We start from the raw sequence: 23,697 nt of genomic DNA, 5'->3' as shown, positions 1-23,697 counted from the left end.
CTAGGGCTACCACTGGGACAGGTTTTGCTTGCAGAAAAAAAATCTGGTAGTAAATAAGAAGGCACAACTGTGAAAAATAAATATAATTTAATAAGGAAACATTCTAATAAAAAAAATTCCAAATGGATTACATTTTTTTAAAAAACCCTCAACGGGAGAACACAAATACATGGTGGTAATCTGTCTTTGTTCAAACACAGCAATATTTGAAAACATTCCTCTGCCTTTAGAGTTCAACAGCCTGTACAGGTCTTAATGTTGGGGAAACTGAGGCACTATAAAGTATCTATTTCCCACACAAAAAGCTAGCTAATGTGGGCTGGAGATAAGTGTTGCAGGGGTTATAAGGCTGAGTGTGCAAACTGACCCCCTCTCCCAAATTGGTTGAGATAATTCATCCAAATTGCCTTAAAATTTGCAAAAAAAAAATGTAAGCATTTGCCTCATTTAGTAAGCAAGGGAGGGAAGCTTCCCTTGTGAGGTAGGGATTGAACTTCTTTCCATACTGAGATTTTGCTGCTCTGATGTAAACTACTTTTCCTGAATACTGCAGCTGCCTGCAGATAACATGGAAAGACAAGTCTTGTCTTGAACATCGCAAAAGAAAATTTCCCCAAAGCAGTGGCAGAGATTAATTTTCTCCTGACATTAACCAGTTAAGTCACTAAAAAGTCAGAACTTTTTTTTTAAAAAAGTGAAGCTCAAAAGGACACTGAAGGGCAAATTCAGCATCCCGACCACTCTGTCCTGTCCACAGAGAAATATGAACAATCCCAAGAGAACAAGGAAAACCTCAAACGCTCTTTTGTTCCAAAAGTCTCTTGGATATCTTCCAGTTTGGAAAGCAGCCCAAATATGTCAGAAACCAGAGTGAAAGATCAAGGCACGCTCCTCGACGCCGCTTTTCCACCACTTGCTGATTCGGTGATGGCAGAGCTGAATACTTTCTTTTTGGGGAGGCTCTGTGGTTCTGCCTTCAGCATCTTTCGCTTGACCTGGTTTTAGGTTCACAAGGCTTTTATAGCTATATGGAATGCTTTGTTATTCTATTCTGTCAGCAAAGGTGCAGGAGAAAGCCTTTTAAGCCCAAGCTGTTCAACGGTATCTTCTTTTCTGCGGTGCAGGACAGGTCTGGAAGACCTCTGCACACACCTCTTTCTCAGAAGCTACAGTTCACATCTCCTTCCATAGTCTCAACGTAACGTATAAAATCCAAGTCTGATGGCTTTTGGAAAGAAAATAAAAGCCAGGCATGGTCCAATAGGTCCTGAGCATTTGTAAAACGGAAATAAATATACAAATCTGTTTTTCTTCTTTAGCATAGCTTTGGCTGGTGTCAGTTAGCTTGAACTCGAGAAGTCATCCACTCTAAACCAGCTGGAAGGCTGTGGGGAGAAGATAAAGGGTTTATTACTAGAGAATCAAAACACTTAGAATCTCTCTACCTCTGAGAGGAAGGCTGCGAGCTCCACGGTCGAGCACGTGGCTTTATATGTAGTTCAATCCCAGAGAAAAAAATACCTTAACTGGTATTGGAATTGGAAAAGACTTAATCTGCCTGAGACGGTGGGAAACCAAGGCCAAAACTGACAGTGCTCAGCTACACTGACAAAGGGCTTACCAAATACAGGCAGCATCAAACATACTTCTGGCCAGCAGCCTTGTTTTGTGGCCTACAAAATACGACAACCCAGGTTTTGATAGTCCAACATTGGTATTTTCTGTTTACTTATTTACTTCATTTATACCCCACCTTCCTCCCCAATGGGGAGCCAAAGCAGTTTACATCATTCTCCTTCATTTTATCTTCACAACAACCCTGTGAGGTTGGCCTAGCTGAGTTTGACTGGCCCAAGGTCACCCAGCAAGCTTCCATGGCAGAGTGGGGATTCGAACCTGGGTCTCCCAGACCCTACCCCAAAACTCTAACCACTATACCCCACTTAATCTTGCCAAACTGTCTGAAAGTTTTATTGATTTCATGAGTCTATATTGATTTCATAAGGCACAGAGTTCGACCGGTAAAGCGCACCGACTGTTTCTCTGCCTCATTGGAGGCCAAAACATGCAGTACTCACCCTTCTCCTGTGAGTGCACAGCATCCTTGAATATGCCAAGGATGGTCTTTGATGGAGCTGAGGGTCAGAAACTTGGAGATCTCAGAGGCAGACATTGAATTTTTGACATCCTGCTTGTTGGCAAATATCAACACAGCAGCATTGCGCAGGTCCTGAGGTGGGGAAGGAAAACATATGCTGGTGACGCCCATATGCCATTGGCTCCCTGATCATACTACTAGATTATGGGTGTGCAGAATTCAGATGAAAATACCAAATTTTGGCTGATTCAGTAAAATTTGGGATTTTGAATAAAAAAGCAGGTATCCCAAATTTTTACTGAATTTCCAGTGAACATTTGGTAAAATTCAGCCATTGTTTTCTATTTCTATCTAGTGGGCTGGGGGAGTCATTTTTCAATCAAATTTCACCAAAAATTGGAAAGAATTGCTTCTGACTGTCCTGTAAAGACCTCCCCCCAAGTTTCATGAAGATTGGACCATGGGGCCAATTTATGGGCCCCCAAAGAAGGTGCCCCAACCCACTCTCCATTATTTCCTATGGGGAAATATCTGAGGGGTATCTGGGGGGCTGGGCTGGCATTTTTCAAGCAAACTCCACAAAATTTGTAGGAGATCTACTCTTAACTGCCCTCTAAGGAATATCCATGTTTCAGGATGATTGGACCCCAGGGGGCAATTCTATGGGCCCCTGAACAAGATGCCCCCAGCCACTCCATTGTTTCCTATAGGAAAAAAGTCAAAGCAGACACCCATTGCAGAAACACACTGGAGCAAGGCCAAGGCACACCCCCAAATGCAAGCTGAACTCATCCCAGAGGAAGCAAAACAGAACCAAACTGAAGCATCGGAATGGAATCTCCCCAGAACCACAGTGAAGAAAGGAGATCTACATCACATCAGAGAATCTTGAGTCCGAGTGAGAAAGGCGGAGTATAAATGATATAAATAGAATACATAATTATATCTATTATTAACTCCAAAGCAATAACAATGCTTTATACCTATATCACAGTAATTTCTATATATTTTACCATAGGTTTCCAAATATCTATGCCTTAGTTATTCCATCCATCTGATTGTTTTCTCCCCCTGCCTCCCTCTCCACTCCTGCCACCTCTAAGGGGTACGGAGAGTGGAAATGGTCCTGAAGTTCTGGAACTGGAAAAAAATATACCCCAAATAGAATGCTGACCCAGTAACAACACTCCCTAAAGTCTGAAATAACAAAAAGTATGGTCTCCCTGAAATGACATTAATATAAAATTTTGAAGTGTATACCCATAGCCACCATATATGGTAGAAAGATGTCCTCTCCAAGTTGCAAAACTGACATTGACCAGCCATGTTTTTATATATACCAGCTAGTTTCCATGGGGATAAATGCCACTAATTTTCCATTTCCATAACATTCTGGCCCGCTACATAAAGCAATGTGCCCACAGGCAGGCAACATTACCAGCATCCAACAGTACGTTCTCACAGCAACACAGAATGCACAGAAAAGTCTTTAAAAAGCACCACAATTTCCCATAATGCATCTCTGTACATCGCGGCAGTCACCCACCTCATGAGCCAACATCTTGTACAGCTCCTCTTTTGTCACCGTCAGCCTCTCTCGGTCTGTGCTATCAATCACAAGAATGATGAACTAGAGAGAAAGGGAAAGCAGCAAACCTATGAGCCATCTAAGACCTCGAGCCAAGGCTAAAGAAAGAGAGATGATCATAGACAGCGAGGTTCAGTACATACTTTCTAGACAGGGACTCATGCCCGTCAGAAACTTGTCCCCTTAAAGTTTTCAAGGAACTCTGATAAGGAAATGATAGATCTGAGGACACTTTCACACTGGATCAGAGCAATGAAGCACCTGACTCAGCTGTCTATCTCACATAGGGTTGCCAGCTCCAAGTTGGGAAATTCCTGGAGATCTGGGCGATGAAATCTAGAGAAACCTGGGAAAAGTGGGGTTTGGGGAGGGAAAGGACCTTGGCATGGCATAATTCCATAGAGTTCACCCCCCCAAGTAGCCATTTTCTCCAGGTGAACTGATCTCTGTGGCCTGGAGACCAGTTGTAATTCCAGGAGATCTCCAGCCACTACCTGGAGGCTGGCAACCCTAGTCTCACAGCAGTAGCCAGTCAAACACCAGTTTGATGCAGTGGTTAAGAGCAGCAGGACTCTAATCTGGAGAACTGGGTTTGATTCCCGACTCCTCACTTGAAGCCACCTGGGTGACCTGAGGTCAGTCACAGCTTCTCTGAGCTCTCTCAGCCCCACCCAAACAGGGTGATTGTTGTGAGGATAATAATAACACACTTTGTAAACTGCTCTGAGTAGACGTTAAGATGTCCTGAAGGGCGATATATAAATCGAATGTTATTATTATTCATGTCAGCAGGAAGTTGCAGCAAAGGTGGAAAGAAGTCTCACAGTCTTTAAAGAATGGGTTTATTTAGATATTTATATCCGGCTTTCCTCCCCAATGGGGACCCAAAGCAGCTTACATCAGTCCCTTCTCCTCCATCTTATCCTCACATTATTGTATAGTAAGCATTTGTGGGCTAGAACAGATTAGGACATTTTGATACCTATTTTGCTGCTTCTAGCAACATTTACCCATAGCTCTAGCAAACACTGTGCTTCGATGGGGAAACATGCAGGCCCCTGTAGTTTTCTAAGACTTTCCCATAAAAAATACACAGTCCTTGTGAAATTTTAAAAGGGCCTTTCCATTTCAAGGATTATATTTGCATTGGGTGGATGGAGTATCTTTGTTTTGCTAATTTGCTGCCTCTGCAAGAACTGAGACACACAAAAAAGAGAACAAAAATCAGAAGACGAGAAGCAGGGGGAGGGGGGGGAATTCTGTATTTAGAAATGTCAAGAATGTGAACTTAGAAGACAAAACGGAGCACGTCTCAGCTTGGCTTTGTTCTGTCAAAGCAGATTGAGAGCTCTGACTCAGAGAGGGCTCAAATTCCACTTTCTCCCATCATTTTAGTCTTATTCTGAAGTGATCGGGAGGAAAAGCTAGCACAGCATAGCTAAGCAAAGGCAGACAAGCATAGGCTGGAGAGGTAGATAAAAGTGGCACGCTGAAAGACTAGAAAGGTAAACACTTCAGACACACCACAGCTATTTAAGTGCAAGAGCCAGCATGGAATAGCCATTAGAGCGTCAGACTAGAATCTGGGAGACCCAGGTTTGAATCATCTCTCTGCCATAGAAGGTTATTGGATGACCTGGGGCTAGTCACACACACTCAGCCTAATCCTGCTTGACAGATTATCGTGAGGATAAAATGGAGAAGGGGAGAATGTTGTAAGCCACTTTTTTTGGGAGGGGGGAGGGGAAGTATAAATGAATAAACTGTAAATGAACACCAGAACTAGTATCTGCAGACAGGCCATTAAAGTTCTCACTCACTGGATGGCAAACCTGTGACCTGACTCTGCCACTTCAAACAGGCCTTCTGTAGCATGACCTTTCTGTGTGCTGACTGCACATGGAGCGAGCAGAAACAAGCATGCTGGCCCCAACTTTGCACAGCGCCTAGGCGGGAAGGAAACGCAGGCACCTTTCTGCCCTGTGATCAACCAACTCTGGAGGCTGCATTTGTTAGAAGAATTTTTTTTATGAACAGGTGTATTTGGAGAGGGGAGGGATTGTGTAGCTGAGCCCTAAACTGGGAAGTTCACAGCAGACACATTTAGGTAGTTTCTAATCTGTAGCCCTGTTTTAGCCCCTATGCTGCCACCAGCTCTCATAGAAGATCTACATGTCAGGAAGAGGAGTTCTAGCCTAGCTTTCCTATGTGAAGGAATCTTCTTTTCTAAGGCAATTTTTTGTCATGTGAGGTTTTCACCTGTAGCCTAAAGTGATACAGTTCAGACCCAAGCTTACCACCTGTTTACAAGAACTAAAGCAAAATTTATGCTTCAAACCACAAAACAACGGTTTCAACGGTTTCAAAAAATCTCTCTAGAACAGCTGTAGGAGGAAAGAACCTCAAGTTAAAAGACAGATAAGTTTCTGAAGAACATCTTGCACTGCACCTTTGTTGTGGCTCACTAGGGCCAGGAAAGGGTTAACCCATTTCCTCCCTTCACCTCCTTATAATCATACTTATGGGAGTAACAGTGGTGTTCTACCCTTGCCAGTATTAGAGTAGCACGAGTTTCAGATATACTCCAATACAATTGCCATATTTTAGGTAGGAACGAATTATCTCCCTGATCTGATTGGCCAGTGGCTCTGGGAGAGGTTTTTGGTCTCTCTGGTGCAACGCAGCAAGGATCAATAGCTAGAGTCACGCGTGCGAGTGCGTCATGTGCCGCCAAGTTGCTTCCAACTTATGGTGACCCTATGAATGAAAGACCTCCAACACCTCCTCTCGTTAACAGCCTTGCTCAGATCTTGCAAACTGGAGGATGTGGCTTTCTTTATTGAGTCAAGCCATCTCATTTTGGGTCTTCCTCTTTTCCTACTGCCTTCAACTTTTCCTAGCCTTATTGACTTTTTCAGAAAGTCACCAAAAACTGTTTATTCTGTAAGCATTTTTTCCTACAATGCACATTTTCTAGTAACATGTTGATCTGGGTTGGCATAGCTGTAGGCAAATGGCCCTGATTGCATTTATGGGGTTGGTACGTAGATTAGATGTTTTTATAGTACAGCAGTACTGGGGTGGGGCAGAGAGGGACTTACAGATCTTTCCTGGTCTGCAACCAAATCTATTTTATTCCCTTTAAATTGTTTGGATCCACACTCACCTCTGTGTTGGAATAGTAGGTGTTCCAAGTAGACCTCAGGGACTCTTGCCCACCAATGTCCCACATCAGGAAGTGTGTCTTGCGCAAAACAATTTCTTCTACATTGCTGCCAATGGTGGGGGATGTGTGCACCACTTCATTCATGAGGCTAGCAGAATATCAGACCAGTAAGTTAAGACCGAACCAGGAAGATGCAACAGCCCCTCAATAGCTCCCACAACTCTCCCCCTCCTCCAAAGAAGCAGCACTAATGTGACACACAGGACTTCCTGTCCCTAACTTGCAGCATCTTGGAAACCCTGGGAAAGCTTATGGACAACTACCAATGCCACAACACTGAAAAAGCTGAAAAAGGTTCTTGATGCATAAGAGCGGCATCCCTTGCACAGATGAACTCCATTCCTGTAGATGAAAGATGAAAAAGAAACAGTGCTCTTTTCCAAAAATATAAATAATTCAGGCTTTACTACAATTCAAAATGGAAATAAGACAGGATTTCAGATTTCTAACTTCAGAAGGCTCCATTTAGGATCACATATGGTGCTAGCATATAACAGCTTCCGATTTGAGGAAAAGGTCTACAAACCTCATAACCCCTGAAAAAATGGAATGGGATCTATGTGGCTGGCAGGAATGTGCCTGGTAGTTAAGAGGCTGCGTCATGCACGCACACACCCTTTCAAGGTAAGGGGCAGGGCCTATTCAACAGAGTTGCCTATGCTCCGGAACTCCCCCTTCCCACTTTCAGCTGCTCGTCTGGCCCTGCGCCTGTCCAGTTTTAGGCACCAGGTCAAGATGTTACTTTTCATCCAAGCAATGGTTCGTTTTTAATTCTAATTTTCCTTGCTGCTCATTTGTTTTGCCAGTACTTTTCTGTGCTGTCCGATGCTCTTTTTTTAAATTATTGTACCTCTGTCCATTTTATTGTTGCATTCTCTTTGCAGGAATCTTGATTTTTACACCACTATATCTTTTTTAATGTTCATTTTAATCTGTTGGGAGTTATTTTTATTGCTATTTTGCATTGTATTTTGTATTTTATTGCTATTTTGTATTACAAACTGCCTTGGGAGTTCACTGACTAAGAGCTGCAGTTGACAGCAATTTTAAATAAATATAAAAGCATGATCTGGCCAATCTTAATGACTTTTAAGTCCAATTCTTTCAAATGAAAAGTCAAGTGTGCACTCAAATCTCTCCCAATAACATACCTGATAAGATGTCATTAATTTTTCAGCTAGTTTTTGTGCACTGATGAGCTTTTTTTGAGCAGTTGTTTTTAAAGCGTGAGACAGCATACACATTGAACAAAACAAATTCCTAACATCAGATGTGTTGAGCTAATGGCAGTCCCCTTCCTCTGGTCGGAGGAAGGGCCTCCAGATGCCTCCAACTTAAGTGGTTCATCTGTTGATGGACAAGTCACTTAGGCTGGAGGAAGACTTCAAATCTTACTTAGTGGAGAGGTCGGATACAGGCCAGTATCTTGAAAGTTCTCTAACCACCTCCCCTCTGACCTGCAGTTTGTATAGAAATGGACTGACTGGGAGGAGTGGGGAAGAGAGACAGATACTCACAACTGATAGAGGATGGTTGTTTTCCCAGCATTGTCTAAACCAATAATTATCACCTTGTGCTCTAGAGGGGGACAAAAATGAAAAGACTCAGAATTAGTTACCGGTTGTTCAGGAAAGATACAGGGATGGATCCGACCAGCTTTTCTGCTTGTGAAAAAGGGAGGCAGGGTCTCCTCTGACCACCCAAAAAGGCCATGCTGGGGATCACGGGATCTGCATGGGCAAAAGTCATGTGGGACAGGAGCTATACATGGAAGGGGAACTGGGTGAGATACAGCAAAAAAGCTGGCTGGATGCATTCAATCGTTACAACTCATGCATACGTTGAACTACTATTGCAGATGGAGAAACTCAAACTGTGAGGAGGGGATAATTGCTTGCCCCAGACAATCCTGCAAAACACAGAGCTGTATGCCAGCCATTCCATGGAGGTCTAGAACAATCAAGACAATTGCATGCAACTTCTCCCTCCCCCTGACCACCCCCACTTTGACTGATTAGGGGACTTACGGGGGTGCCCCATCCACCAGGAATGCAGCAGAGAGCCAGGAAAACTCTGTGCTTTTCTCTGCCAACAAACTGCCACCACCCAATATAATCTGACTCACTAATCCAAAAGTCAGCAACGGACCTGTCGATCAAATATAACAATGCCATTTCTCCTTATTGCTAAATTGACACATGGAAAGCCCTTCTCTGCCTTTTTCTGGCTATGCACATGTAAAAACCAGAAAAGTAGCTGGAGAGGCACTTGTGTGTTTCTGGACTGACAGCCATGCAGAGGGGTGGCAGGTTTACTATCGCATTTCAACATTCCTGCACTTCAACAAGGCACATCAGTCTAATGTCAGACCTACTGTAAATGCATTTCAGCTTTGTTTAGCAGGTAGAGTGCTATGTCCACACCATTGCAACCAGGCCCTTATATGCCATAAAAGCAAGTGCACAAGCTTTTTGGGTGCCTTGCAAGGCCAGTTCTCCAGCCAAACCGCCTAAGTAACTGCTTGGGGCGGTACAGGGAGAAGAATACCAGAGCTCTGCTCATTCCCAGGCTTCTGCAATGCAGGACACAACAGGTGTTTTGCACCATGTCACTGCTGTTTAGGTCCAAATTCCTCAAGACAATAATTTGAAATGAGCTGATTCTATTTGGATGTTTGGCGTGTGAAAAGGAATGCGGTTTTGGAACATCCTAAAGGTGCTGTTCACTTTCATGGTTTGTTTTTAATGGCTTTTAAATATTGTGTTGTTGTTTTAATTGTAAGCCCTTTGAGCAGGACTCTGAAGGCGCAGCATAGAAACATCCTTAATAAATTCACATTGTCGCCCCTTAGGGTCCACTTTCTGAGTTCTCCCCTGCTTTTCTCTGAGCAATTCCAAACCTTGGCTGTATCCAAACATCACTGGATACTGTGCTATCACTGTACTAGAGTAATCAATTGCTACAGAATTCGCCTGTTCATACAGGAAAACCCAGCTGATAATGACTGCTGTTTCGCAATGAGAGCGCAGGATCCAACCCGGTGTGGATGAGGCCCTGAAACAGCATTTTGAGAAAGATGGCAGTCAAAGCATGTCGGCACACTGCACATGATTACAGATGTGCGTATTTGAAAGGCCATCCCACACTGACATTACCTTCCTTGCCTAAGTCCCTGGGGCCACCATTCATACACAAGGATGTGCGTGCCACCAGAAGGCTTTGTCAGCTTTTATTTTTTTTAAAAAAAGATAGTCATATTGCACTTATAGATTTTTTTAATAAAGTACAAAAGTCCTTTGGCAGCATGGGGCAAGCAAAATGCAGGGGGAAACTACTGCATGAATGCTTCATTGCACTTACAATGGCCACAACAGCTACATGGAGAATCTTAGCAGTGTGGAAGCCACCTCAGTCAGCAGCCATGGCAACAGCAGCAGTGGGCATACCTTGCCCGGGGAGGCAAAAATCCACTGAATCTACCCTGCTGCCTCACTATATGGCCGTTAACCAACAGTTCACTCACGTTCTCCTTGGCAATGAAATTATGCATGCTACCTTGAGTCCCAAACAACTGGTCCAAAAGAGCCACTGTGAAGCTGACTCAGCTACAGATCTTCCATTCTAATTCACTACTGTATCAGTTTTAACCTTGGAAAAATGCTTTATGGACCTTGTTTGATCTATAGGAATAGATGAAGCTGTCTTTTGCCAAGTCAGATTGTTGGGACTTCTAGGTTAATTCTGAGGACTTTGGAAGAATGAGATTAAACAAAAACTAGGCAGGTTGCTGGTTTAAATCTCATCTCAGCCACAAGTTCGCTACGGCTGTTTCCAGATGGGGTGGGAAAATGTGCCTCCAGCATTACAGCAAGCAGGGCAAAGGCAGTGAGAGCACATTGGCATCCCCATTGCATGCGTGTGTTGCTACATACTCCCAATGCTCTCATTTTCCTCTTCTGGGCACGTGCAAAAAAACACAGTGCAATGGCCATTTTGGTGCTTCCCCCAGTAGCCTGGGAGCCCCCCTTTACCCCAACAAGCCACTCTGCTCAACTGGGAAAGAAAAAAGTCCTTTAAAGGCTGAAAGAAAAGGGGAGGAAATGTGGGCGGAGGATCCAGATGGACCCTCTGCTTGCAGCCACCCCATACCTCCCCCCTTTGAGCCAGTTCAAAGGGATCCAGGCAAGCTGGGCCCAGATGGGGCATGATGTTTTCTGGATGCTCCTCAAATTCTCCAGGGGCTTTCTGCTGCCCTGGCAAGAAAAGTCTCCAAGAAGCAGCATGCCTGTGTTGACTTACAAGCCACATGGCCCCCATATGCTATACAGGGACGATACAGGCCTGTCAAGAATTACAGTGATAACACCTGAAGTTCTTTGAGCTGAAAGTACTATGCAAGTTCTAAATTGTATTATTTTGTTCTACCCAATTTAGCCGGTATAGAAACAGCAACAGAGAAAACTTGGCACAAGCTATGTACTGCCTTTCTGTCCATCAGCAAAAATCAGATAAAAGCGAAATTTCATTTCCCTTGCTTGCTTGCCTCAGCCACTGTAAACTGAGCCCATGAGAAATTCGAGACGAAACAGACATGTTACGGCAGAGAGGTTGAGGGCCAAAATTCCCATGAACAATAATAAAAAAGAAGCTGTTGAAACATTTTAGTTCATAAAGTTTCAGGAAAAGCTTGTTTGACACTTAAGGATGAATGTCATTATGTCCTTTTTCTATGGCAAAATGGTCAGAACAGGCAGTAAGAATGACCTTTTTTCAGCGCAAAGAACCTTTTTTAAAAAGCTCCCTTTCTACCAAGAAAACAGCTTGGCAGTTTCATCAGATGAAATTTGTATAGAAGGAAGGAAGAAGTCCTACTTAAAACTTAAAGACACACAATAGAAGATTCCCCGCCTCCCCTTCCAGACATCTGAAACAAACCCCACAGCCAACCTCGTACAATTGGCTATATTAGTTGCCCTGTTTCAAGTTCCAGACATCAGAAGTGGATGCATGCATGCACGGAGGCAGAAATGCAGGTTTATGGAAGACTGCCTGTGAATTTGTGCAAATTTAGGTTTTTTCAAAAACTGCATGCGTTTGAGTGCTTGCCGAAAGTGGCCATGCACTAATTCATGTTTAAATACTTGCTGACATGATCGCAACAGAGCAGATCAAACCACAACAATGTGAGTCAGAGAACAGCAGCAATACTAGAGGACAGCCACCATGCCACAACACAGTCTTATAAACAATGACTAATTTATATGCTCTGGATATCTAGAAATTCCTTTTTTAAAAAAAAAATTATGTTATTTATAGTCTGCCTTTCTCACAGAGACCCAAAACAGATTAATACGATCAACAGCTGGGACTTTCAATCAACAATACAATAGGGTATAGATTGCAGACATTTGGAAACAAGCAGAAAACTGATATACAGCTGAAACAAAGTTGAAGCAAAAAAAATGACAAGACATAATAAACAACAGTAACAAACAGTGCATAGTAGTATAGTCTACAGTCCCTGTCCCTTTACCACACCCTCGATCCAAAACACTTCCTTACAACACAGCCTGACTACTGTGTAGACAAAAAAGCCCTCAGGAGTAGTTCAGTTTCATAGTTTGTGGAAAGGCAGGAGAGTGGGTGCTTTCCTGACCTCTTCAGGCAGGCCACTCTATTAGGTGGGGGTGGCACCCCAGAGAAGGCCCATGTACAGGCAGCTGCTGATGTTGCCATGAAGGCCCTGTTCAGATGAATGCAGCTGCCATGGCAGAGCATAAAGAGAAAAGTGATCCCACGCTTTTGAGGGGCCAGGCAATGGAGTTATGTACACACATTCCCCCACTGCTGGATATGCTCCTTCCCTTCCCAATTCATTCTCAGAGCCAAGCTACAAGTGATGAATTACACTTGCCTGGCAAGTGAACAGACTCACGAGTATTCCTCCCTGTTCACTTGCCATTCATGCGCTCCACTTGATTAAGTGGAGTGCAAGTGAATGGCAAGTGAACAGGAATACACGTGAGTCTGTTCACTTGCCAGGCAAGTGTCACTTGTAGCTTGGCTCTCATACATTAAGCTTCTGCTCAACCAACAGGGCAGACCCACCTTTCTTACTACAAATTTGTCTCCACATCCATTCTGCCTTCATGTGATAGGATAAATGTGTGTCCAAGGCAGGAACAGACATTTCTCTGTGTTACATTACTTACATGTACACAGAGATAAGACTAAGAACACATGGCATTGTGTGCCTGTACAGGAGAAAGGCATGTGCATAGATATGCCTAGCATGGTGTGGTGGTTAAGAGTGTCCAATTGGAATCTAGGAGCCCAAAGGTTCAGACCCCCACTCTGCCATGGAAGATGGTTGGATGACCATGGCCACTCTCAGTCTCAGTCTAACCTACCTCACAGGGTTGTTGTGAAGATAAAATGGAGGAAAGAAGAATGACTCAATCTGCTCTGCGTCCCCATTGGGAAGAAAAACTGGGTAAAGATTAAATAAATTAGTGGCTAGAGTGTGGGTACCCACTGGAGAAAAAGGTGGGGCATAAATGAAGTTTAAAAAATAAGCACATGGGCATCTGTGTGCAATTACCTGAGGGCAGTCTGCGTGCTTAACATACAACACACACACACACACACAGAGAAGTGTTTCCTGCTTCATCCTACTGCCCAAAGTCTTGAGGAATTTGAAGGCCTCCAACCTGGATTGTTTTGTTTAAGGAAATGGGCAAAGGTTGAAGGAGGAATGGAAAATACTTTTACGTCATCTATCTTAATCCCTAGGTATCGTAACCATTTCAGACCAAAACTCACCAGCTGAAGATGCCAAATATTCCAAAATTTCTTTGTCTAGACCCACTACTGTTTGCCCTAGCAGCAGTTTGCAGAGGAGACTCCCTGATTCCCCTCCCTTCTTTAACATTTAAATCTGCTAAAACAATCCCTGTTCTCCCCTCAGAGCTCACTTTTGTTCTGTGCCCTGACAACAAAACTTTCTCCTGTCTTCTGTTGCTGCCTCCAGCCCCACACCAGGCACACCCCATTCTGCCCGCCTACCCTCTGATTCAGCCTTTTGTTCTTCCCAGACAGTCCCAAATTAACCCCACTCCAACAACAACAACAACTTCTTTAACCTCAACACCGCACTAAGTATGCATTACTGTGCAGAGGGTAGAAATGCTTGGAGTAGACTTATATCCCACTTCTAAACAAAGCTGAAGAGGAATTTCCAAAATATTTTTCAAAAGTGCTACTTGGAAATGAACAGCAGGCTGCAGGAAAAAGTGCCCCTCTTTGATTCTCCATCTCCATATGAGAACAAGGCAGCAAGGCGACAAATAACAGCATCTCCCCAGACTCACAATCTACACATCACAGAAAAGCTGTTTCTCTCACTCACAAGCTGCCTGAAGCACACATACCCGCACAAAAGCCATTCCTTCTGGCAGGCTGAAAAGGTCAGCACCCCCCCCCCCCATTTCACCCTCCCATATGGCATTTAATTCCTTAAAAGGAGAAAAGGAGGGGTGAGAACAGGGAAAAAAGGGAAAACGAGGAGTGAAGAGGAGGACAATCTCCCAATAAAAATGCATACTTGGGAAAGGAAATCAACAAATAAAGATAATTACAGGTGGGTAGCCCTGTAGGTCTGCAGTAGAGCAGGAGATCTGGAGTCCAGCAGCAATCTAAAGACCAAGATTTTTCAAGAGAATAAACTTTCGAGAGCCAAAAATCCCTTCTTCAGATACCTGAAGAATTCTTGTAAACGAATATAAGGTGACCCCCTCTTTTTCAGGCATCTGAAGTTGGAAGCTTTGACTCCTGAAAGCTTACACCCTTGAAAAATCTTAATTGGTCTATAAAGTGCCACTGGACTCAAATCCTGTTGTTTCAAATAAAGGAACGCAAAGAGAAAAAAGGAAAACTGGGCCAAAAGGGACAAAGAAAACCCCCAGCTTGCCGAAGAGTCCTGGGGAACTCGCAAGCTTGCTCGCTGGGCTTTGGCGAGGAATGCAGAAATGAGGGGGAAGCGAGCGAGGCAGAAGAAAGGGTGAGCGCGCGTAAAAAACTGCAGGGGAGAAATCCAAAGAACTATTCCGAAAGGGAGACGAAGGATACGGAGCAGCAAATCGGAAGCAAAAGAAAAAAGAAAAAGGAGTAGAGGTGGAGAAGTCAAAGAGAAAGGGAAAAAGCAGACAGAAAGAGAAAATGGAAGAAAGGAAGGAGAAACCTGAACCATGTCGAAGAAGAAAAGAAAGGGAGGAAAGGAAAAACGCAACTTAAAAAACACACACACAAAGAGATGGAACGTCAGAAAACGACTAAAGGAAGAAAGGACTGGAATAAGATTCAGGGATGGCAAAGAGAAAGATCCGACTAGAAGAAAGGGGTCTGGCAACAAGCCGGGCGGAAGAGGACGGAGGCGGCTACCTCGGCTTCCGAAAATGCTCAAGAGTCTTGCAAAAACCTGCCCCATGCCGATCTCACAGCCTTCTAAGGCAGCGCGCCTCCTGCCCTCCTTATAACCTCTGCGGGTGACGTGCCATGCCCGAAGCCCCGCCCACCCGCTGGTCTCCGGAGGGATTTTCCGAGGGGGAGAAGCCGTGCTCGAGTTGGATGTCCCCGGCCGGAGCGGGCAAGTCTTTTCTGCAGCTCTTTCACCGAACGGGAAGGGAGGGGGAAGCGCTTTCTGACATCTCTCCTTCTGGTGTGTTGATGAGAGGGTTGCATTAAGAGCCCCAACCCCTGCTTGCCTTTAAAATTTATTTATTTACTTATTTTATTAAGATTATGTATATCTCTTTGTTTTTGGTGGCCTTGGGCTAGTCATCCTCTCTCAGCCTAACCTACCTTAAAGGGTTGTTATGGGGATGAAAGGGAGGAGGGAGTCATAGTAGCCCCAAACCAAGCCATGCTCCAGGCACTTCAGGGAGTCTGATATAGATGTGCTAAATAAATTCCTATTACCACCTTTACAGTCTGGTGTTTTAAAGAGGGTAGAGTGGTGTTTCCATGCTTAGTCAGATAAATACTAAATGAATAATTTAGAATAATTTCATTTTTGGGTCAATGTCAGTCCACTGTCTAAAGTAACCACTGTGTCAAGCAATACTCTTAAGCTGCAAACCTGACTTTTCAGGAGGGTGTAACCCCATCTAAGACAAGGGAGCTCTCACATTGCTGGTCAGCCTTTCTACTAACCCTGAGGACTTATATCTTGTCAGGATTAAATTTCAGCTTGTTCACCCTGTTCCAGCCCCTTACTGACTCCAAGCACTAGTAAAGAACATCAACCGCATCCTGGAATTAGACGGAATAGAAAGGTGGAGCTGGGTATCATTTGCATGTTGGTGACATCGCAGAGCAAACCTCCTGATGACCTCTCTTCATGGCTTCATGTAAATATTAAATAGCATAGGGGATAAAATTCAGCCCTGTGGGACTCCATAGGTCAATGGCCATGTGCTAGAGCAGGAGTCCCCTAGTACCACCTTCTGAGACCCATCACTCAGATAGAACTCGAACCACTGTAACATGGTATCTCTTTGTTCCAGGGTTGAGAGGCAACTCAGAACTTCTGAGTTGGTCAATGGTATTGAAGACCGCTGAGAGATCAAGCAGGATTAGCAGGGTCACAGTCCCCCTCTCTAGTTCTTGGTAGAGTTCATCAACCAAGGTGACCAATGCAGTCGCTATTCCAAATCCCAGCCTGAAGCCAAGTTAAAATGGATCTAGAAAATCACTTCTCTTCCAAGAACTGCTGCAGCTAGGAAGCAACCACCCAAATTAGTGGTTTCCTGTGGCTGTTTTAGTTCTGGAGAATGACTCAAAGGGAAGGCCTGAGCCCCCTTTCCTCATGTGCTGTGGTCCCAATCTGAACTGGGCTTTATACGCCTCAGAGATGCCTTTCCAGCAGCAACTGACTGAAAATTTTCGTGGTCAATTTGGAGACAAATAAAACATGTAATTTGGGGGTGGTAGTGGGGATTTAAACTTAGGTTGTCCCTTTTTCAATACACCAACTGCCCCAGCAATCAGGCCAAGAACAGATATATTTTACTCTGTCTTATTATCAACTTTACAAAGTCAAATGGAGGAGCCATGTATTAACCCCACGTCAACTGCTGCCTACAGAACAATAGGCAACAATGTGGTTCTAATGTCCTTTGAGAATACGGAAGACAGTGTGGAAAACTATACAAAAATAGTCACAATGTCAATAATCTTAAGCCATCAGCAGAGGGGGAAAAAAGAAAATCCACATATTAGTTGTATCTGATTACAAAAATATAAACCGCTAAAGAGGTGTAGTGGTTTGAGTGTCAGACCAGGACCTTGGGGATACAAGTTCAAGCCTCCACTTTAGCCACAATATACATTGGTTTTCAGCCCGTCATTTTTTCACAGGGCTGTTGCTGCTAAATGAAAGAGGGCAAACCATGTTCCAGTCAATTTTCAACTTTGATTACAATTTTGTTTTGAAGAATAACTTAATGGATGCCTCTGTTCAACTTTGTTTGAAGTGTTGGCCCTTGTAAAATTAAAATTTTTTTGTGTTTCAGTGGTGTCTGTGAAGTTAATCTTAAAAAAAAACATGTCTTTGGAACAGAGAATATATTAGAACACCATAGAAATCTGTGGAGATGTTTTGAGAAGATTGTTGAGATACTATTTAGAAAGCTCTTAGGATTGTACTTTGATTTTTACATTTCTTTGTAAAATAAACTGTTTGTGTGTAAATAAATGTGAGCAATTTAGTATAGGAAATATATATATATTCCACCACCCCACCGACACATTCCATGCTGAATGCTTAATTTTATTACAAAAATGCTGAAAATGTTGCCAGTTCCAAAACATCTATTTGCTTTCTTCCTTTTTGTTTGGGGAAGGAAACAAGGAAACGGTGTGATATAGTTTCTGTGGAGGCACTTGTTCTTGCAAGGCAGGAAGAGTGTAATATTTCCGCTCCTTGATGACGATAGCTTTGGTCCCCCCCCCCCGCATTCTGTGTGCGATGGTGACCAAACAAAAACCATACTAACTACTCTCACTCCACCCCTCCTGTTCGTTCAGTCAGCAGAATTTGGCTCTAACAGAGGAGGAAAAAGATCATAGTCATATCATATTCAAGATGTGGTGGAAGATTATGTGATATCTCAAATGTGCTGCATTCTAAGAAATTACCTCAGCACATTCAGCCATGACTAAGCTCTGGAACTTGTTCCAGTGTTCAGGGTACAGGCCTCAAAGGGGCAAAATAAAATCTAGAGTGTGTCTGAGCATGAACAAAGTGTCTTGCCTTTCACTCCCAAGACACTGAGATTTTAGAAGGAATCCCCACTGTGAAATTTAGGAGAATCCAGAAGAATTTATTACTTTTTCCCATCTAGTTTTTGGACCTATAGGTTTACCTGCTGTGTTTTTAAGCTTCTGGCCTGTGAGACTGAATCTCTCTGGGACATTAGAGTTTCATGACTGGAATTTCAGATGTGTAGTTAGGTGTCAAATAATCCATGGGTGAGGGGAGGTTGATCTAGCTTGGGGCACTGGGGAAGAGTCCACAGCGGATGGAGAAGGGAAGAGTAGAGCTTCCCCGTTCCATAGCATTATGCCTGATCTATACTGTAGGGCCTTGGGGGCAGAAAGCTTTTCACATGATGCCAGAATAAGAGTGCCTCACACCTCCTGACTGAGGGGAGTGCACAGTTTGTCAGGACCCAAGCAGATTGATGGGGATGGAGGTAGTTCTTCTTTGGACTCAGGGCATTAAAGGCTAAAACTAGCATCTTGAATTGAGCCTGGAAACAAACCAGAAGCCAGCATAGTTGACATGGAACTGGCTACAGAAAACAGCTGTTACCACTCTAGCAGATAAGTTTTGTACTCTTGGAAGTTTCAGAACTGTCTTCAAAGGCTGCCCCATGTACAGCATGTTATAGTGGTCTAGTCTGGATGTTAGCAAGGCATGTGTGCTAGTGAACAGCTTAGCTTTTCTCATGAACAGTCACAGCAGGCACACCAGCTGGAGCTGGTAGAAGGTTACCTCTGCCACCTCCTGCTTACTCCTAGTTACCTCTGCCACTTTTTTATCCAAGGAAAGTGGGAAATCCAGAATTACCACTAAACTGCATGGTAGTAGAAAGTGCCATTGAGTCATAGTTGACTTCTGGTGACCCCTGCTGGGATTTTCAAGACTAGAGACTAACAGAGATGGTTTGCCATTGCCTGCTTCTGCAATCCTGGTTTTCTTTGGAGACACCAAAGCAGAGCCTGCTTAGCTTCCAGGATCTGACAAGATTGGGCTTGCCTGGACTTATCAAGAACAGGGCACTAAACTGTATAACTGCAGAGAATTCCAACCCCATTCAAAAGGGATGGCCCATTTCCTTAGCTTTAGTCCCACTCTGCAGCACTTCTTTTTTATTGGGATCACATTTGCTTGTTTGTCATCCAGCCTTTCACAGCATCCAGAGACTGGATGAAGAGTCTTGTGACTCCTTAAAGACTACTTGATTTAAGCATAAACATCCACTGGATGCTGGAAAATCTAATAACAGTCCAGTTGTGCATTAAAAATGAACGACATTTATTTCATGACTCTCAAAAGCTCATGTTGAAAAAAACATTAGTCTTTAGGTTGCAACTGGACTTTTGTTTTATGTTCCCACAACAGACTAACATGGCTACCCCTCTGCAATTTTCAAGGGAAATCTGAGCCTACAATGTTTAGTGAGCTTTAGATCCCAACCATGCATGCATTCCTGCGCAGAGTTACTCCAGTTTATACCCATTGATTCATTTGGCTTAGGCTGTAATAACTATGTCAGATTGCACAGCTAAAGCTTCAGCCACAATAAATCTGTCAGACTGAAATCACCCTTGGGTTGTAAAGCACACAGAGATGATGGTAATCATTCTTCCTGAATGGATGGCAATCAATTTAGAAATGCAGTATTAGCACATATAACATGGCCTGGATTTTACACGTGCACCCCAACACTGGGAGAAAAGTGGCATCTGTGAAGTCAGCCTTAGTCTTTAAGGGACCCCAAGACCTTCATTTGTGTTGTTCTAAAGAGAGATTGATCACAAAGTTGCAGCGCAACCTCAGCAAATTAAGCTTTGCAGCAAATTAAGCTTTGCAGCAAATTAAGCTTTGCAGGCACTTCCGCTTAGAATTTACACAGCCAAAAAATGATAAGATTTACAGCTCCAGATACATCTTCCAGCTCTAGGAGTACCACTTAAAATTCTATCCTTCATTCCACTCTACACATTTAACAGATTTCTTTTGGGCAGAGAAAGAAATTATTCCTTTATGTTGGCTCATTTCAAATATCATATAAAGCTATGGTTTAATTAACCTAACTATGTCTGAATGTGGGCTGCTTTGCTAACTGGTTAGTTAGGAAATGTCAAACCAGGATCTGAAATAATGGTTTGAAGCTGGTTTATTAACCACAAGTATTTTTAACTATGAGCTCGCGCAAGTTATATGAACACAGACATCCTGACTTCATCTTGGCTTGGTCGCAGGTGCTGCTCTCACCACAATGCAAGTCAGGATACCAGCTAGTTCTCTACAGGGAAGGCAAGGGAAAGGCAATGAAACCAGTTTCAGGTGTGTTGCATCAGGTGGGTGGCTATGTTGGTCTATAGTAGAAGAGAAAGATTTGGGTCCAGTAGCACCTTAAAGACCAATTAGATTTCCAGGGTATGAGCTTTTGAGAGTCAGAGCTCCACTCCTTGTATCTGACGAAGAGAGCTCTGACTTTCAAAATCTCATATCCTGGAAATCTAGTTGGTCTTTAAGGTGCTACTGGACCTGAATCTTGCAACGAAACCAGCATTTATTGAGGCAGGCCAGAATTTGAATACTCATCTGCAAGCCAAATCCTACTAGTTGCAGAAACTAGCCATACTTAAAATAAACCATGGTTTCTTGTTGTGTCTTAACCTGAGCCCTAGACTGCACTAACTCACCATGATACTTCAGAAAGAACTTCCTTTGGATAAATATTTATGTTTTTCCCCATATGAAAGCCTGACTTTAATCTGGAGCCAGAAAAGGCCGATCTTCATTTCTAAATGGGAAATTAAACATTTTGAACTGAATGACTATGAAAGAATATTTAGATTTGCAGCACAGATCTCTTAATTAGCAGCCCAATGCTCTACTATTGAGCGATCCCCCCGCCTTTCAAAAGTACTTGATTGCTTGTGGTATTTGGCTGGTTGAAAGTAGCACCCACGCTAATTTTAAACTGCAAAAAAAAAGGTGCTTGTTTACATTCAAAAGGTGGTATCATTCTGCTGTGTGGGAAACACTTTGTGAAGAAATTTCCTCTCCAGGAAGTACATGTAGCTGAGTCTTAGCAAATCTTTCATTTATTTTATATTTTCATTTTAACATCCAAATCATCCCAAGATCTTGCAGAAGGCCCCCCCAGGCAAAAGAAGAACACATTAAATCCTAGATGCCAATAGGCCCATTCAGCAAAGGATTGTACAACCAAATCAAATTTAACAACACTTGCTTAAACTCAGAGGCTAAATAAGGACTGCTTGTATTTCTGGAAAACATTGTGGCTCAGAATTTAATGGGTCTCTAAGGGAGGCATGATCCTTGCATTTTTATTTTACCCCATGTTTCTCCAAAATGGGAACCCAAAGCGACTGACTACGTTCTCCCCCTCACCATTGTATCCTCCCAACTCTGTGAGGTAAGTTGAGAGTGTGAGACTGGCCCATGGTCATCCTGCACATTTCCATGGCAGAGCAGGGGGTTGAACCTGGGTCTCTGACATTCTGACTACTACTCACATTTTTGGCAGTGTAATCCTGAGACTTTCCTGGGACTGAGCCTCCAGTGAATAGAACAGGATTCTAAGGAAATGTGTGCCTTCCTCTGTTAATTATAGGAGAGCCTGAGCTCCCCTCAGGGATGATGGACTACAAAGGTGGGCTACAAAGCAGCGGGCTTTGATCTTTTCCTCTTAAAATCACACCCACCCACAGAGACTTTAGACATCAGTAGGGCAGACCCCCCACTTAAAGAGCCAAGACTGCTATTGTTTGGGTTGAGTTGGTTCTAAGAATGCCGCACTTTTTGGTCCCTTCAGTTTGGATTGGATGGGCAGAAGGGTGTCTTCTGTACATGGTGACATGGGCCACAGTATGGACTCCTCATCAGCCAGAGAGACTGAAGAGTTAGATGAAGAAGAGGGGGGTGATCCCTGAGACCCTCACAGAAGGAGGCAGTTGAGACACCTCCAGGAACCCCTTTGAGGTATAAGAGGAACAAGCTCTGTCACCCTAGGATACAGATCTGCCGTTTAATTAGGACTTGGACCCTGAACCTTCCACCCCAGAGCCTATAGCACCTGAAATGTCTCCCCAAATGGTTTCTCTTGCCCCACAAAGACAAGAACCGCCCCAACCCTGTCACAGTTCAACAATCAGGTGAGGCCCCTTTAAGAACTAGTTATTTCTTTTGGAGGGAGAAGGGCTTGCATCTCCACCTCTTTTCAAGGGTATTTAAGGCCTCAATACACCCTCAACCTTTGTTGGAAGAACATCTGTGATATAGTATAGTTGACCTGTGAGCTGCAGCAGGACATATGAGGCTCAAGCTATGTAGGGTTAGATAGGAAATAACTACAATGTTGTTCACCTCTGCAAATAAACGAATGGGAGGGTTGCTCAGAAAGTAGGAGGCAGGCAGGAGCATTTAAGGGGCATTCAAGCAAGGTGCGCTTAGCTTGTTTCTAAGTACATTCAATCTCTTTGCTAATACAATTTATTTGATCTTTTAAAAGACAGCATTATGACTAGGTTTTATGGCTTGTTTATTTGAAAATGTCCAGCCTTGGGGGGTGGGGAGAAGGGCAGAGCAAGTCTATGTACAGTGATATTTACATGGATTAAATACTGTTATTTAAAAACTCTTGAGGGGGGGGGTTGGCCTCTTGCTTACTGTTTCTGGCATCGCCAGTCACCTTTATCTGGCCAGTACTCCGATAGTATCCTGGAGGAAAGAGAGAGAAACAGAAGCTGGTTCAGATTTCCGTACCTCACAAGACTCTTCAACAGGCAGCAAAAGACAGCACAACATACAGAACAGAGTGTAGCAGATGTTGAAGATGGCTGTAACTCCACTGTAAACGGGATCCAGGGTACAGCCCTAGCTCAGATTAAACCCTGCCCAGGTGTGCCTTATTCCACAGTTAGCAGCCCACATGTTAAACCTCATACCACATCACCACATCAGATAGCTTTACATATTAAGGCCAATTCATAAGTCTCTGTGTGTCCCATCCATCCTGTTAATCAGACATCTTCAGGTAGTCCTGTGCTCGGAACAATTCCCAGGCATGAATGGGGCTGATTTGGATCAAGACCATGGCATGTGGGATGATGGGGCCTTCATGGTTCTCTATGACTTGAAACATTCTCTGGGAGCTGATATTTGTCCCATAAGGGAAACTTACAGGTACTGATGGGTAACACATATGATTCTCCAATGGGACAAATGGTGGTTCTCTCGAGCAAGTCAAGTTGAGAAACTTGTGTTAACCACATGCTGTGGTTCCCAATCTAAATTAGGCCTTAACACAACTGGGAATTAAATATTGGGCATAGAACTCTTGAAACTAGGGATCCCGGGAGTAACATCATTGCACCATCCTGGGAGAGCTCCTGTGCTTCGCAGCAGGCCAATCTGGGTCACAATAGGCCCACTGTGAAGCACGGGACTGCCAGAGCAGCGCAATG

General features: G+C 43.6%; 1 protein-coding gene across 2 annotated transcripts; it reads right to left on the bottom strand.

The window, feature by feature from the left end:
- Positions 1-68: 68 nt before the first annotated feature.
- On the bottom strand, positions 69-15,402 carry ARL5C (ADP ribosylation factor like GTPase 5C). 2 transcript variants are annotated; one of them, XM_054993272.1, is made up of 6 exons: positions 15,352-15,402; positions 8,430-8,490; positions 6,853-7,000; positions 3,645-3,728; positions 2,079-2,230; positions 69-1,385 (listed from the first exon to the last, which is right to left on the bottom strand). In XM_054993272.1, the coding sequence occupies exons 1-6, from the start codon at positions 15,395-15,397 to the stop codon at positions 1,337-1,339; spliced, it is 540 nt and encodes a 179-aa protein (XP_054849247.1). In that variant the 5' UTR covers positions 15,398-15,402; the 3' UTR covers positions 69-1,336. The 2 variants fall into 2 exon arrangements, with proteins under 2 accessions (XP_054849247.1, XP_054849248.1); XM_054993273.1 differs by lacking the exon at positions 15,352-15,402 and having other exon boundaries at positions 6,853-7,254; positions 8,430-8,492.
- Positions 15,403-23,697: the final 8,295 nt, after the last annotated feature.

The sequence above is a fragment of the Eublepharis macularius genome, chromosome 12 (genome assembly GCF_028583425.1).
Source record: "Eublepharis macularius isolate TG4126 chromosome 12, MPM_Emac_v1.0, whole genome shotgun sequence".
NCBI lineage: Eukaryota > Metazoa > Chordata > Lepidosauria > Squamata > Eublepharidae > Eublepharis > Eublepharis macularius.
Note: the sequence above shows the minus strand (reverse complement) of the source record. Positions and strands in the feature narration are given on the sequence as shown.